The 15,729-nt window shown below is 41.0% G+C and overlaps 1 protein-coding gene across 4 annotated transcripts in view; it reads right to left on the bottom strand.

The window, feature by feature from the left end:
- Positions 1-10,637, bottom strand: part of LMTK2 (lemur tyrosine kinase 2) — a 44,635-nt gene extending 33,998 nt beyond the window's left edge. For all 4 annotated transcript variants that reach the window (XR_012044932.1, XR_012044931.1, XM_072878037.1 and 1 more), the window contains exon 1: positions 10,285-10,637. Coding sequence is in view for 2 of the 4 variants with exons in the window: in XM_072878037.1 (XP_072734138.1) it covers positions 10,285-10,435 (151 nt within the window). In the remaining 2 variants the exon portion in view is untranslated. The remainder of the gene's footprint in view (positions 1-10,284) is intronic.
- Between the last annotated feature and the right edge of the window lie 5,092 nt (positions 10,638-15,729).

Raw genomic sequence — 15,729 nt, forward strand, 5'->3', positions numbered from 1 at the left:
ACTCTGTGCTAGTAAACGCTCCATCTCAAAATGGCATCTAGATGATCCTAAATTATCAACACAGAAAATAAGGTCTTTTTCAAAGCCTCACAGTATTAAATACTGATTCTATGCTGTTATTTACCCACTTTCAAAAAGTACATAAACAATTCAAAGCCCTGGCTGAGGTAGGTATTTAATTAACAGCTATTGAAGCAGATTCTTCAGCACCTCTGAAGACTGCCATTTCATAAGCAAGTTTTACACTAAAGTCTAAATTTGAACACAGCACATCTGAAGTCAAACCCTGTACGCAGGCAAGTATATGAACATGCTCACTGAAAAAACAATGTTGATAAATTATGCTAGCATTCTCAGAATCAAGTATAGACATGAGAACATACACTTCAGTATGTATTAGCATGTTTCAAGGGGTGGAAAAATGTTATTTTCATACAAAGCATATTTCAAAGCAATTTATATAGGTCAGGATTCTCTATACCTTCCTAAGTTTCTTTCAAGTCTACTTTCTTCATAAGATAGTTCTCTGACTACCAAATGCAACAACTAAGCAGACAGAAGTTTGTTTCTCACTAGAACTGGTTTCCTTCTCTATCCAATTTCCCAGTCTGCCCACAATACTCTCAAATACCCACGTATGTGATCCACCTGTAGCTTCCTGTGCTACGATCAATTAGGAGCAACAGGCACACCAGCTGGCCAAATGGTCCACCCATGTTCACTTGCCAACCAAGAGCCACCACTCAGAACGATGCAGGACCAGATGTAACTGCCTTGTCCATGTGAGGGATGGTAGGCCTGCCTTTCTTCTATGACCACATTATGAAAGACCATGATGCTTGAACTCTCTCTCAAATTTGGTTCAATGTGATTAATCATGTTCTTAAGGTCTCAACCTTCAGGAAATTAGGCTAAAAAATGCATGACACCACATAGTTCTAAGCTCGGGGAAAAAAGAAAAGTAAACATACTTGACAGACTTTACCGAGTGCACTAATAAAAGACATTCACTACTGTGATAAAGGCAGTGCAAGGCCCAGATAAATTAAGCATTATTAGGGAAGAGTGAACTTCAAGGGAGCATCTGATTTTAAGCTTTCAGCACAGTAGTTGCTATGCGACAACAGTCCCACTGCATAAGTAAGAGCCTCTTTGCTTTCAAGAGCAGCTATATAAATGGCAGTTCTGCACTAATAGCTATAACTATTTCCAGCACAAATCTAGCATGACAGCAGTCAAACTGTCTCTTGCACACCCTCAAATTATACAGTCATGAACTGAGATGTTACAACACCAAGCTGGAACAGAGCAGCCTTTAAAATACTAATGAATGACCAAATCTAACTTTGTTCCCTAGCTACTTCCATGGTATCTTTCATAAACTTGATCAGTTTACTTACTCTGCATTTAACAGATATTAACGTAACCAAATTAAAAAGTGTAATATCACCCTAATTTATAGTGGTTTTAATAAATATGATTTTAAAAGCTATCCCAACTTTCCTAAATAATAGTGTCATTCTCTTCTATGCTAGGAATTAAGTGGGAAAGTGTTCTCAACTCCTACCCAGTTCTTCACAAGCCAGATTCAGATCACTATCTTTTCCTCACAAAGGGTTTCTCCTGCATTTATTTACTCCCTGAAATCTTCAGATGTTTGCTACTAATAGGCACGAAACCAATACCAATACAACCAAGCCTATAAATTCTGAAGGCCTACAGGTAATTGGTAGAATAATAAAACAAAAGCCTATTCAAAATAATTTGACACACATCTATTGTGTAATGTCTGATTTGTATGACAAAAAAGCACAACATGCATTGCAACTCCTGTATTCCACAAAAAAACCCTCAAGAGCACATTCCATTAGTTACTACATTCCCATCATCTCAGTTTTTTCCTATGCTCCATTTAACAACTGAGCCAAAAAACAGCATCATTTTTGAGAATAAGTTTCAGCAGAAATGTGTGCAGTACCATCATTTAGTTGTGCAATGCCATATTACAATAGGCTTTAAAATACTCTATTAGAGCTGCAATTAAATCACCATCAACCTTCGGCTAAGACACAACACAAGCAAACAAAAACTTAACACAAGCTTTGAAGGAGTGTTATTTGCACTTCAGACATTCTTTTGGAAAAAAAATGAAGAGAATTTTAGGATGAGAGAGGCACTCCAAATTCTAATCAGCCCTTTGATTTGAGTGACCATTACCAACACAAGAAACATTCCCAAGATCTCAGAAGATTTTCATTGACTTGATGTCCTCAACACAATGCCAGCACCTCAATGAAATCTAAAACTGTTTCCAAATGCCAAAAAAATGTGAAATGTTCCTTCATTGAGCAAATCCCTAAGAACACACATATATAACACTCCTTAAGGGACTTTAACGAGGTTCTTCATTTATACCTGAAGTTTTCAGCTTTCAGATTTTTAGTACTTATTGCCATTCAAAGAAACCACAAATGTTTAAAGTTTTAAAACAATAAAAATAATCTGTAACAAACTATTGAAAATTTTATTAATTGTAGAGAGTTATTTCAAAAGCCTATCCTCTCATGACTTTATTACTACCCTTATATTGGATAAGGCAAAGTTTGCATAACTAACAAGTAACCTTCAGTATGGATATTAAAAATGTATCTTTATGCAAAAGCACTTTATCACCTGATTTTATTTTCCCTTCTTCCTTACAACTATGGAAAATCCTAATTATTAGATATAGTCTCAAGAAAAAAACTCTTAAGGACCTAAAACTACAGCTGTCCAAGTTACTTGAGTACACTTGTATTTAATCTTTCCGAATACAAGAAGCAGTAATTAACAGTTTGTCAATAAAACTATTTCCTGCCTAAATCTGAATTGTGTTACATGACCTAAATCAAAGTCTCATGCTTAGAAAGGTGCGAGTAAGATGACAAGACTTTCAGAGGTAGTGGAAGAAGAAAAATAAATTAAAATCAAAATTCATATACAGGTTACTCTGTTACTATATTCTTCTAGATAGAAATTGAAACATTTCACCCCTCTACTCATCCATTATAATAGAATTCTAGGATAAGACAGGGATTGTAAAGTCCCTCATGAGGGAGGTGGGTAGGATGAAAGGCCAACACATGTGCACAGACAATTCTTTTGAAAAATCACCAGCTTTTCTTCTTTACAATAGTGAATCATCAGAAGTAAGGGTAACAAAGACAGCAAGTGGCAATTTCCTACAGTTTTTCCCCATAAAGCAATTAAAAAACCCCCTCTGACACACTCCTCCAACCCACCTCGTGCTCTGAATATAGTTCTACAGCGACAAAAGCCAGTTTCGTAGTTAAAGGTGTTTTGTGGACATGTGACCCTGAAATCATTACTGTCCCATGCAACAAGTTACAATACTTTCAAGAAGAAATATTAGCTACTTTGTATCACAACTGGATGTGTTACTCTGTATGTCAACAATTCTTGCACATTATCTCAGTCCTCCCATTTGTCCTTAGAAAGAACACAAGTAGTCTATGTTGCAATCTAAGCCAGCACTTTTTCAAACTATTTTATCCCATGCTCCCCCTAAATACTTCACAGTGTGCTTCAAATGAGCTTCTATAGCTGCTTAAGTCCACTTTGTATGTAAGGGTGGCACAGGTTACATATCCTAAGGCAAGAATATCTGGGGCAATGGTGCATTCTCATGTAGTACAGCACCCTCAGAACACAGCTCCGATCCTCATTTTTTCTGAACATTTGTCCTGGCCTGTTCAGTTAGTAACTAGTAAAACTGTGAGCTGGGGTTAATTTTACATTTCTGTCCTTATTCTATTACCCTACAAGTGAATTACTCACACAACAGCATACTGCTCAATTTTAATAAGGACTAAATATAGGCTAGTACTTCAAGTGTTTACAGAGCGAGACCCATTTGAAGTTTCAGTGTTAGAATCTCATGATTGCACAAAGGCATCTTAAGACAAGGTAAAAAATATACACATTAAATAATTAAGTATGCTATGCCTTCATGGCAGTGTTTCTGGAAAATCTGGGTAGCATTATTATCTTGCAAAGGTACCACCTGATTCTTAAATGTGTGTGCGTATATATATGTTAAATAATATAAAATATATATTATAATAATATATAAAAATAAAAAATTCTGCAGAGCACACTTTATTCTATACTGCTAGATGTTGGTTTTGACAACTAATTCCTGCTCAAGTACGGTATGTTTTCATCTGCGGTACCTTTTCTCCAACAGTGAGCCACAGCAGTTGTAGATTTTTTTTTTTAAACAGGGTAGATGACAATCATTTAAAGAAGCATGAGAAGATGACACATCATGGTATCTCAAACCATGAGGAGTACCTGCAGCATGGAAACCAAACCAGCAGTATCTCTTTCTCCCACCATTTGACAGGAATACAACCTATTAAGATACACTGGTTTTGAAGAAACTAATTTCTTTCTGTTCATGTGAAAGGAATCCATGCATGCAACCTTCATGTGATGGGATTTTCTAGAATCTTGATTTTACAGGAGATGCATTTCCAACTCCGATGTACAACTGGGTTAAGAAATGTGGGAAAGAAAGAAAGAAGCAGCATTTTGCCAAAAGAGCTTATTCAGCTCTATTTCTCATCCCTATTCATAGCTGAAGGATCCCTAGGAAGAAGAACAGGCCATAGGATGAATGACTGATTTTGGAGAACTGAATCTGGCCTACAGGCTGAAAGCTTAAAAGCCAGCACTCAGAAGTCTACTGTGAAAACTTTCTACACCTCTTTCATACCAAAGAAGTCTCAGGGTGCAAAAATAGTCCTAAAAAAGTCATGTCACTGTTAAGTCACTGCAGTGATGTTTCCTTATCACTAAGGAAATTTTTATAAGTGTAGTAGCATTGGACAAGATGTTACTTTGTACCAGCATTTCATACTGAAAATCCCTCAGGAAACAATTCATTGCCATAACTTGCTTCACATCATCACCTTGCCTAAGCTATGTATGGCACAACACCGTGCTACAGGTTGTGCTTGAACTATGCATGTAGACCGAAACAGCTATCCTACAACACACTTTGTACATTTCTGACTATAAAAGTGTCTACAAAATGTTTCCAGTATCACTGATGTTGCTCAAGACCTTTCATAACAGCAGTACAATGGAAACAAAGAGTTTATACGGAGCAAGAAAAGCATTGAAGCTATTTGCAAATTGTATCCAGAACCACATCAAGCTCCAGATAGCAGATGCACACACCAAACAGAAAGGCAGACCCAAAATAAAATCTAAGGAAGACTCCAGTACTCCATGTGCTGTCCTTCTGCTGCAGAATTGGAGCATTAGGACTGAAACAGAGAACTATGATTTTTGCAGCCTCTAGCATTATACTGACTGAGGGTTCCTTTACCCTGCGCAGGTAAACCACACGTGGACAGTGACTGAAACCAGGCTACAGTGAACGTCCAGAAAATTACTTCTATTAAAATTTGCCTGACAGTTGTTCAGTAACCCCCAAAAATACAACTTTGTCTTCTGTGCTTTTCAAATAGAATGCTGGATCTCACTATGTAACACAAACTCCTTTTTTCATACAGGATCTAGGGCAAAATCAGCACTAACTAATGGGCCCTTTCTAACCAATGACTGTGCGTGATGCTGTGAGAACATACCTTTAGACTGTCTCTGATCAGTGCTACCTTAATATGCTGCAATGATACCTGAGGAATTATCAAATACACCCAATCATTCAAGATGTGAGAAAAGACCTCAGAAAGTGACTTCCTCCTCTAAGGACTGCTCTATGTGTACCGAAGTCCAGACACTTTACAGCCAAAGGCAGAGAAAGTAGACCAAGCCTGCGAACAAAGCCTTGCACGGAACGTCCCTGCAGGCCAAAGAGTCAGGGTTGGCTTCTTACCTCAGAGTCACAAACTCACAGATAGAAACAAAAGATAAGACAACTTAGCAGCTCTAGCTCTACAATTATTAGGCGCCTGGAACAGAAGCTAGAAAAATAAATATAGGAAAAAGTAAACAAGTTTAATGCTTGAAAGGGGGAAGAAAGATAGACTACTCCCAAGAAAAGTATATACCACTAATTAAAATTCCCACTTTACAAGCAAGATTTTTCTTAATTTCAAGTGATCCAAGTCTTTAACTTGCATACGCTTAGAAAATTGCTTTTCTTATTATGTGCGAGTGTCACATACATTTTACATTGTACCAAACCACAGGCCACAACCACAATTGGGCCCCAGTCTGACAGAACTCCAAGCGAAACATCAAGCCAAAGCAACTCAAAAGCGACAATTTTCCAAAGACTATATATATGCTCCAGAACTCATCTTAACAAATAAAAAAAGTTACTTGATCTCAAAGTTTTAACTTGTCATCTATGGCCAGCTGACTATACTAGATATAGCTGCGTGAACATACTCTAGATGGATGTCTCTGGATACTATACACTGATCTCTAAGCGTCTTTTCCTGGATTGTACGTGACCAAGCTCATCAGCAAGGACTCGCTGCAGTGACATTCAACTGGTCCAGGAGGAAGTCCCAAGACTGAGGTTCTCAGCACAACCAAGAAAGCATGTAGGCACCAGTCCAGCTGCCTCAATTCAACTGAATAGACTACATAATTCATCACAAATGTAAAATTGAACACACCTGCTAAAAATGCTACCACCTATTCAAGTTTTACAGGAAAATAAGAATATTTTTGAGTCCCTGTTACTTTGTATTTGCAAAGACTTCATATAGCACAGAGATGATATAAAAACTTTGTCTGACGTTACACACATATCCTTGATTCAGATTCTCAGCCTCCTTGGAGAGGCAGCTGAATTAAGGTCAAGCATGGAAATCCAAGTCAGAAGAACAGAAAGAGAGCCTGAATGTAAATTTAAAGCTTTAGAACAGTAAAGCAGATGTGTCAGATTATAATGCACTATGTTTGGCTGCAAAATACTGCTGCTAAAGAGTAGTTCCCAAATGCCCTTACTTCAGCCACACAGTACTAAAAGAGTGGAAGTCATTTCAGCCTGATGCATTCAGTTGAAATCACTAATACTCCACAGGCTCAAAATAACTACAGCACTTCATTCTATGAACTCCTTTCCAGTAGACCTGCCCCCAGCTCTCACCTCCAGTATAAAGTGAAACCTTAAATTCAGAACTATCACAGTACGTATAAGTATCCTCCTTTTCCATTCACAGAATAAATTAAATCTAAGTTGGTCAAAGTATTTTTAGCTAGTAGCATCTTCAACATCTTGCTTTTCCTATATTTTACAATAATTGCTATGAACCCTACCAGGGGAACAGTGGAAGCCTTATTTCCTTTACCTCTTCTCCTTATTGTTGAAAAGAAAAAAAAAAATTAAATTAGTTTAGACATATAACCTCAAAAATGCAAGACGAATATAGAACACATCATCAATGCAGGCCTTCATCTGCAAACACTATGAAGCCATACTTAAAGAGCAGCATCATTCATCTTGATCAAGGCCCTAGGAACTTGACAGTTCCTCAGCCATACAGTCTGGCACACTTCCACAGCAGTTCCACAAAATGGAGCATTTTTGAACACGGAATCCAGTCTAGGCTTGCTAGAACCTGCCCAGCACCACTTCCTGCTTTCCAGCTTCCTCTCCAAAAGAGAAGTTAATTTATTATGGGTATATTCCGTGAACTATTCCGCAAAGTTCTACAGACACTTTCCTCCTTCTTCTGTGGATTCCCACCCTTCCTGTAACAAGCTCAGGGAAACACAAATCAAAATGTTTCTCCATTGTCAAAGAAGCAACCCTTCTTGCTAGGTGAAGAATTGTGGGATCCTGAAATAATTCTGAAACCAGTTACTAGTTATTTTATGAAAAGCCCATTAAACTTCACAAATTTACAACTTGTACGTATCAGACTGAGCGTTACGGTGAACTACAAAAACTGCTAAGGTCCAGAATGGAGACCATCAAGTAGTCCCAATCCAGGAAATCAAAGCAACCTGTCATGGGATATATGAGAGAGAAATTCATAATACGGCTGAAGTTGTTTTTAAACACAACTCGTGATTCTTAACCCAGCAAAATAAAGTTACAGGTTTGTCTTCTAGACAGGTTATAAAATTTGCCTAGTATGACAGAGAAAGTTCAAGACAAAACAGTCTATTGTTATCCACTGGTAAGCTATTCAAAGGAAGGAAAAAAAAAAGTCCTTGTAGCTTTCTAACCGTTTACTGCTGTAGCGATGATACGGGACACATTGCAGACTAAGAATCTGTTGCATGCAAACCTATTTGCGCGCATTATTTCATTCAGTAGGAAGTCTTCCCAGCAAAAGCTATGCCAGTGAAACTGGAAAAGGTTCTTCTTGAGGCCTTAAAGGTTTAAATACTAAATATCTGTCAATAAAATAATCCAAATACATTGCTTCTTACTATATGGGCAAAGACACAGTAGAAAGCAGCAGTTTCATTTCCCAGAGTTCATTGGGTTTTCCATGACACAGTTTGCTAAACTTCAGATAACTTCCCATGGATACATACTTTGGGCTAAAATTATAACCAAAGACAACATATAAAATTACAATCTCATTAATTCTGTATTAGTCCAATATTACAACATTGTAAGTACTTCCCTTAGCAGTATGGCACTTAACATACCTGATTCGGCCTTTTAAAAAACCCAAAATTTAAAACAAACAAACAAAACCACACACACCATCCCCCCCCACTTAATACTATCTCCTACATTTTGTCCAATCAATTTTTAATTCTGAGAATGAAGCTCTTTACCAGTGTCATGGAAGTTATGTTTTGATCTCCCAGCTTTGTAAGGTACATAGCATAGTCCTGACAGTAGAAGAATTTTAATTAAAAAAAAAAAGAAAAAAGAAAAAAAAAGATAATACTTGATGCAGACACTTTGACATCTACCTTTAAATAGAAAAATAAACTGCATTTCAGGAAAAGTAAGACACAGAAGAGGCAGAAGAGACCTCCACACAGAACTGATTCTGCTGTCTTACCTTACGGCTTGATGATAGGTTAATATTATTTGGACAAACTTCAAGTATTTAATAAATGAGAAAACTAACATTTAATTTCAAAGGAAATACAGATTTGACTGACAGTTTTCTCTTTTCAGAAGTCTATTTTTATAGAAAGTAAGAAACACCTCAAAGAAGGCTGAAGGAGGGAGTAACTTACGAACAATTCAGAAATGTTCTTGGGAAGAAAAAATCTGGGAAAGAGGCATAGGTCCAAAAGTAAAGGAAGTATGGGTTCCACTCCCAGTTTTGATACTTTCTGTGGAACAGCAGCCAAATTACCTAATCTCTGTGCTTCAGATCTCTCCCTCCCCACTGCTGCTCCTCCTCCTCTCTGAACATATTGTCTATTTCAGCTGTTCAACTCTCATGGCTAGAAATGAATCTCAGTACACATTCAAACCAAACCTAACAAAATTCAGTCCCCATACAGTGTTATGTTTGCAAGCCCCAATGAAATACCAAAAAAACCCCCAAATCAAAGAGATGGTTGTTACCTATCAGTACTAATAAACCTCTAATCAGTAACGCATACGATTTGAGAGGACATATATTTTAGTTCGTGCTTTTAAGACAAACAAGAAAATCGGAAAGAAAACCGAAGGAAGTTAGCGTTACCTAACATAAGAGTCAAATAAATGTGAACTACATGACTATTTAGAGAGACTGGGACGGGGGGGCCGGGGGGGAATCCGACTAATCTGACCGGAAAGGAGGGAAACGCCGTCTGCCCTGAAGAGCCTCCACCCAGGAACGGGAATCCCGGTGATTCACAGTCAAAATAAGAAAAAGAAAAATCACGGTCTGTATAGCCTAGAACGGTAGCCACTATAGAAAGAACGTATGTGTGTAAACACACACAGGGAACAAACACACAGTCCAATCTAAAGAGACTGGGATACCTACAGCGGGATACCGCTCAATACCACGAGCGCAAGACGTGACCTACCGGACGGCAGCCGCAGCCCACTGTGTCGGGGAGCCCCTCCACCCGCCGTGCCCTTCCCGACGCTTCGGCGAGGGGAGAGCGCCGAGGGCGGCGCGGAGCCCTGCCCGCAGCACGGGGGAGGAACGGGGCTTCGGAAACCCGCAGTCCCCTCGCTCCGCCGCCACAGAGCCCCGGGCCCCAACCGGAGACACCTCGCGCCGAGGCCCCCGTCGCTGCCCCGCTCCCAGGCTCCCCCTCGCAGGCCCCGCCGCAGAGCCGCTCCCCCAACCCCGCTGCCCTCCACCGCCTCCCGCGCCTCACCTGCACCTGCTCGCGGAAGCGGAGCCGCCCCGCCGCTCCCCAAGAGAAGCGACAGCAGGAGGACGAGCCCGAGCGGGCGCCGGGGTCCGAGGGGCAGCGGCCCGCCCCCCCGCCGCCCGGCACCCCCGCCGAGCCCCCCGCGTTTCTGCATGCCCTCCGCTCCCGGCCCGAGGCTCGGCGCTAAACGAGGGGCTCGAGGTTCTCAGCGTCTCCGGCAAGCCCCCGCGGCAGCCGCTGCCCCCCGCCTCCACGGTGCGGCTGCCCGCGGCATCGGACCCCGCCGCCCCGCTCCCCTCACAGAACCCCACCGGTCCCTGCGGACACCGCCGCCGCCATCTTCCGGGCTACCTGACCGGGAGGGGGTGGAGCGCGTTGCTGATTGATAGCCCAATGCGCCAATCAACCCCCGCCTTACGCTCAGAAGGCGGGATCACTGGCTGGGACGGAGCTAATCTGTGATTGACAGCCAGATCAGCCAGTCGCTCCGCACAGGGCGAGCTAGGGCGAGCGAAGGCTGCGGCGCGAGAACGGCGGAGCGCGTTTGCCAATCAAGCCGCACTCCGGGCGACGGCAGGAGGGCGGAGTTTCCCTCGGATTGAAGGCGCTCTCCGCCAACAGGCTGGCGGCGCGGCTCCCGGGGGCGGGAGCAGGAGGAGGGGCTTGGCTGAGCCCGTGCGCAGGACACGCGGGAAGAGCGCCGCCTGGAGGCGTGGCGCCCGCTCGCAGTGCCGGCCCGCAGTGCTCGCGGGGGCCGCGCTTAGTGCGCCCTGGGCCCCCCGTACGGCCAAGTCATGGCGGGCCCTTCTCTAGACGCAGGCCCCTCAGCAGGGATCCCCCACACACAGAGAAGCACAGGCCCAAACCTGTGCCCTCGTGTCTCTGAGACCACGGCGGTGTCCTGCTCTTCCAGGCCAGCCTGGGCCCGGGGACTCCCCCGCGGAGCGAGCCGGCGCGGGGTCGCGGCCGAGCTCTCTGCCAGTGCAATCCGTGTTCAGCTGTCCCCTCTGTGCACCCGCAGCTCCACTCTGTGCCAGCGGCCAGGTGAGGAAACGAGAGAGAAACAGCAAAGAGCACACCCTGCTTCCCTCGGAAGCCGCGGAGCCCTCCGGCAGAGGGGCTCCCCAGGCGCCACGGCGCCCGCGCTGCGCCGCCGCCACCCGCGCGGGAGCAGGGGCGGGCAGGCCGGCCCTCCGTGCTCGCTCGCACCCCGCCCTCGGGCTGCGCCCCTGGGTTATTCACGCTCCTCTGCAGAAGAGGAGTGCGAGGAGTCTCGGGTTAGACACGGAGATGATGGACTGGCCTCTGCAGCCTGTGCGCTTCAAAGGCTGGAGACGACCTTGTTAAATCGATGACACAAGCAGGATTCAGAAACAAAGATTATTCTGGTTTAGGTTTAGGTTTGTAATTCTGCCGAATTTAGAGTATGTGAAAATGAGGTGACAGTTTTAAGTAGCATAAACAGAAGTGTTAATCCTAAGGAGTCAGGGGTTCTATGTAGTGAGGAAATAGGGAAATACCATACGACTAACAAACTAGATTTCCATTTTCCAAATAATTTAGCAAAAAGGCTAATTATGTCAAGATTATATAATTACTTTGGGAGCACAGATTGTCCAAAGAAATGTACAATGAGTGCACCCCTGGGACTTCATGAAAGGAAAGTTTTGTGCTCAAAGTAGGACTTGGAACATGATGTCCAGGAAGACATAACATAAAGCTAAATCCCTCTCTGTCGCTAAGAATTTTTTCTGGGGTAATTTTTCTCCTACCATGGGGATGTACTTAAAATCAAATTACTTTCCTCTTGCCAAGTCTGTGTTTACCCCCAGATATCCTCTCTCTGGCTTGAAGACACTAATTGTACTACCAAATGACCCATATTTTTTAAAATGTTCTAATTAGTTTTTCTTCCAAGGGAAATATTTTACTTGAATAATGATATGGAAGACAATCGCCTCTTTTGTTGTTTTAGTAAACTATTATTAATGTGTTATGCTGCTTATTGTGAATTATTTTTTAAAAGCAATATAAAACAATAAACAGTCCCTAAGTATTCCTTGTCTGGCTGGCTGTAGATTTTATGGAATGTGAAGGCAAAATGTGGTCCTTTCCCTTTCAAATCAGTGACATGTACCATGCAATATTTTTTTTTATATACAAACAGCCACCATCTCAACTGAAATAGCTCTGTACTGATGTAAAACTGATGCTGGTGACAAGCATGCAGCCAGGTCTTTCTCTATGTATACTATAAACATCCAGTGGAAACTTCACAGTTAGTCCTTTATTCTTTATTCTACCAAATCTCCCTCCACTGAGTATGGACATCAGGGCTGGGGCCTCTGGATGTGAATGTGTCTCCTTCTAGTTGACGTTATAGCCACATTTTTTAATGATGGTTATTCAAACTACACCGTACTTCTGTGGTATAACTACATGGGCAAATCCAGTGTACCTATTGCTACAGTGTCTAGGGTCTAAGGTACTTCTGAGATCTGTCACTGACTTCATGCAAATTCCATACATAAACAATTTTGAGGTTCATAGCAGCTACAGACATAAAGTTTAAAACTTCATTTGTAGCCTATCAGCAGGTTTACAATGCAAGGGTGTTCTCATTTCAATAGTGAAAAACAATTCATTGCATTTTAAACACAGCAGACTGCTTTATTTCCCAACCCACCTTATCATAATTGAATGTTAGGCCTTTGATCTAATTTACTGATAAAACATCATGTTGTAATATCATCTGGGAAGTTATAGCAGCGTATCATTAAAAGGACTTGTTAGAGCGCTCTTCTATAATGATGGTGCACTTAAAGTTAGCTGTGAATTAGTCACTGGTAGAAGCTAAATAACCAAACCTTCCAGTCCTTTGTTCTACATGTTAGTCACAGTTACTCCCTATCTTCAAATACACCACGAACCTCACAAAAAAACAAAGACACAAAGCCTAGTCTCCTACCTGCCATCATCAGGAATGTTACGATTCACCCATTTACGATTTCTGAAGTTAAACATTTGTGGTAACTAGATGAGACTAGTGGGATGAGCAACCTAATACCAAGTAATCCAAAAGGTACTTAAAAAGAAAATATATTTACTTAAGCAAAACTCTTCCTGTACGCAAAATGGGATGTATGACCACATATCACAGCCTCATGTTTCTTGATTATGCGCTGTTATCATTGCCAAATTACTGAAGCTGCTGTTCCGTGTGGGAGGTGTTAAAACCCTTTTTTAGAGACCGATAATTGGATCAACTAAAGGATGTTGACGGTTTTATTTTCAGTTGGTTTTCTTCAATATTTTTGATAACATTATTGGTGTGGAAGGAATATTGTCTAGCAGACTGAGCAAGTTGCCAGAGGGGTGTTAAAGGTCTTCAATGTAACTGTGAATAAAGCCCGAAAAGATTCATGATTTGCTTACTACAAAACAGACTATCACTGAGCATCAGGAACAGAGCTGATTACAGAACCAAGGTCTTTATTCCAGGTCACTGTTTTAAGCATAAAGATTAGTTTCCATATATATGAATGTTGAGACACACATCCTGCTCTCCCTGCCCTGAAAGACAAATCTCTCATCCTTTCATATATAACCTTTTCTTTCCCTGTCAGTGTTGTCTTTTTATATTTAACAAAGTGATTTGCTTCTCCACCTGACAGAGACAAAATAAATATCACCGATTTTAACCTCCACTTTCAGTCATGTGACCTGATAGTGTTTTTATATAGCTGGAGGCATCTTTCTCAGTTCCAATACTACAGCATCCAAAATGATTTTATATAGCTCCCAAGGAAAATTGGCTAAAGAAAACCGAGTTTAAAACATTCAGTAAAGGAAATTTGCTTATTTGAGTCAAATGTTTTCCCCTTAGTATCTATCTGTCACTCTAAAATGGGCTTAGAACAGAACTCTGATTTCTTCCCACAAATGCTTAAGCTTGCACATGGAGAAATGAACCTCTGAAAAATATGGCAGGGCATATTTTGAATCGCTGGTAGAAAATTCAGTTTATATTAATTTTAAAATGTGTTAAAGATCCAGCAGCTCTTGCTAATCCATTCCTTGTAAATCCATTAAGGAATTACATTCTTCTTGGGAAAGATTTCATATTTGGATTTGCATCTGCCACTAACGTCCTGGAAAATGTAGTACAAATTTCATTTCTGTCGACTCAGGAATACCTACTGTATTTTGATGGGCCTGATCTGGAAGGGCACTATCTACTTTGTCTTCAAACAGGTGTACTTTGATGAGGTTTTAACATTAAGATATGAAGATGGATCATAATTGTAAATGTATCTTATTTGATTAATTTAAATTTACTTTATTTACTTTATTAAACCAAATTCATCTCACTTTAGTCCACTGAACCATCCTATGGAATCAATGGAGTTAATCAAAAGAATGAATTTTTGTGAAAGAGCATTTAAGTGCTCCCTCAAAGAGGCATAAGAAGCGCCAACATCAGTATAAATTTCTTCTCAGCAGGATTCCATCCTGGCTTACAAGAAATAGTCATGAGTGGGCAAATTTCTTTCCCCACGTACTACTCTTTGATGATGTTGCCAGCCAAAATGCCAATTCATGCCAATTTTGAAACTGGTTTTTATGCCACTGACAACTGTCTAAGGCTCTAAGGCTGGACTAAAAGACACATCTGTGGTGATAGAGCTGTATCTTAAAGCTTCCTATAGAACTCTTCACCAAAATTTTAAGAGAAAAATCATGTGTGTCTATTCTCTCCAAAGGTATAGGAGATTTAACTAAGTAACTTCCATTAACAAAAGGAAATGCAGAATGATGACTTCTGTGTAAAGAAGCTGTTGTAAAACTTTCATGGCTACATTAGAAATTCCTTGCCACCCTCTCCTATTTATTTTTAGCAAATGCTAAACTGTGTGCTCTATTAAATTTTGCTCCAGATGCAGCAAAGCAGTACTGAATATAGTGAGAAACCATTTAACCAAATGAATGTCTAATGTGGTACTGGTCTAAATATACATTATATGTGTGTCAAGGAAAAAAAAAGCAAAACAGAAATAATATTCTCACAAACAGACCAAGTAAGACACAACAGATCAAACAACGAGGTTTCAATTCAGCCTTTCCTCATGCAATACTTTCATTAAGGCAATAGTTGTGGAAGCTGCTCAGCAACTCTCAAAAACTTGCCTTGAGACTACTCAAATAAGCAAGTGTTACTGCTTAAGGCTTCATGTGTTTTTACACTGTAGGTGTAATATGACAAGAACAGCACCCCTGCAAAGGAATAGTTCAGCAACATTTCAGCCTAAGTGCAAGGGTTTAGTAAAACTACCTACAAGTTATAGAACCAGTGCCTCTTTGAAAACAAACAAACAATCTACAGGCTGCAGTGAATGGTCCTGTAATTAGCCATGTTTAAATAAATATCTTGCTGGTGTAAATTCTGTT

Source organism: Ciconia boyciana, chromosome 13, assembly GCF_034638445.1.
Source record: "Ciconia boyciana chromosome 13, ASM3463844v1, whole genome shotgun sequence".
In the NCBI taxonomy this organism is placed as follows: domain Eukaryota; kingdom Metazoa; phylum Chordata; class Aves; order Ciconiiformes; family Ciconiidae; genus Ciconia; species Ciconia boyciana.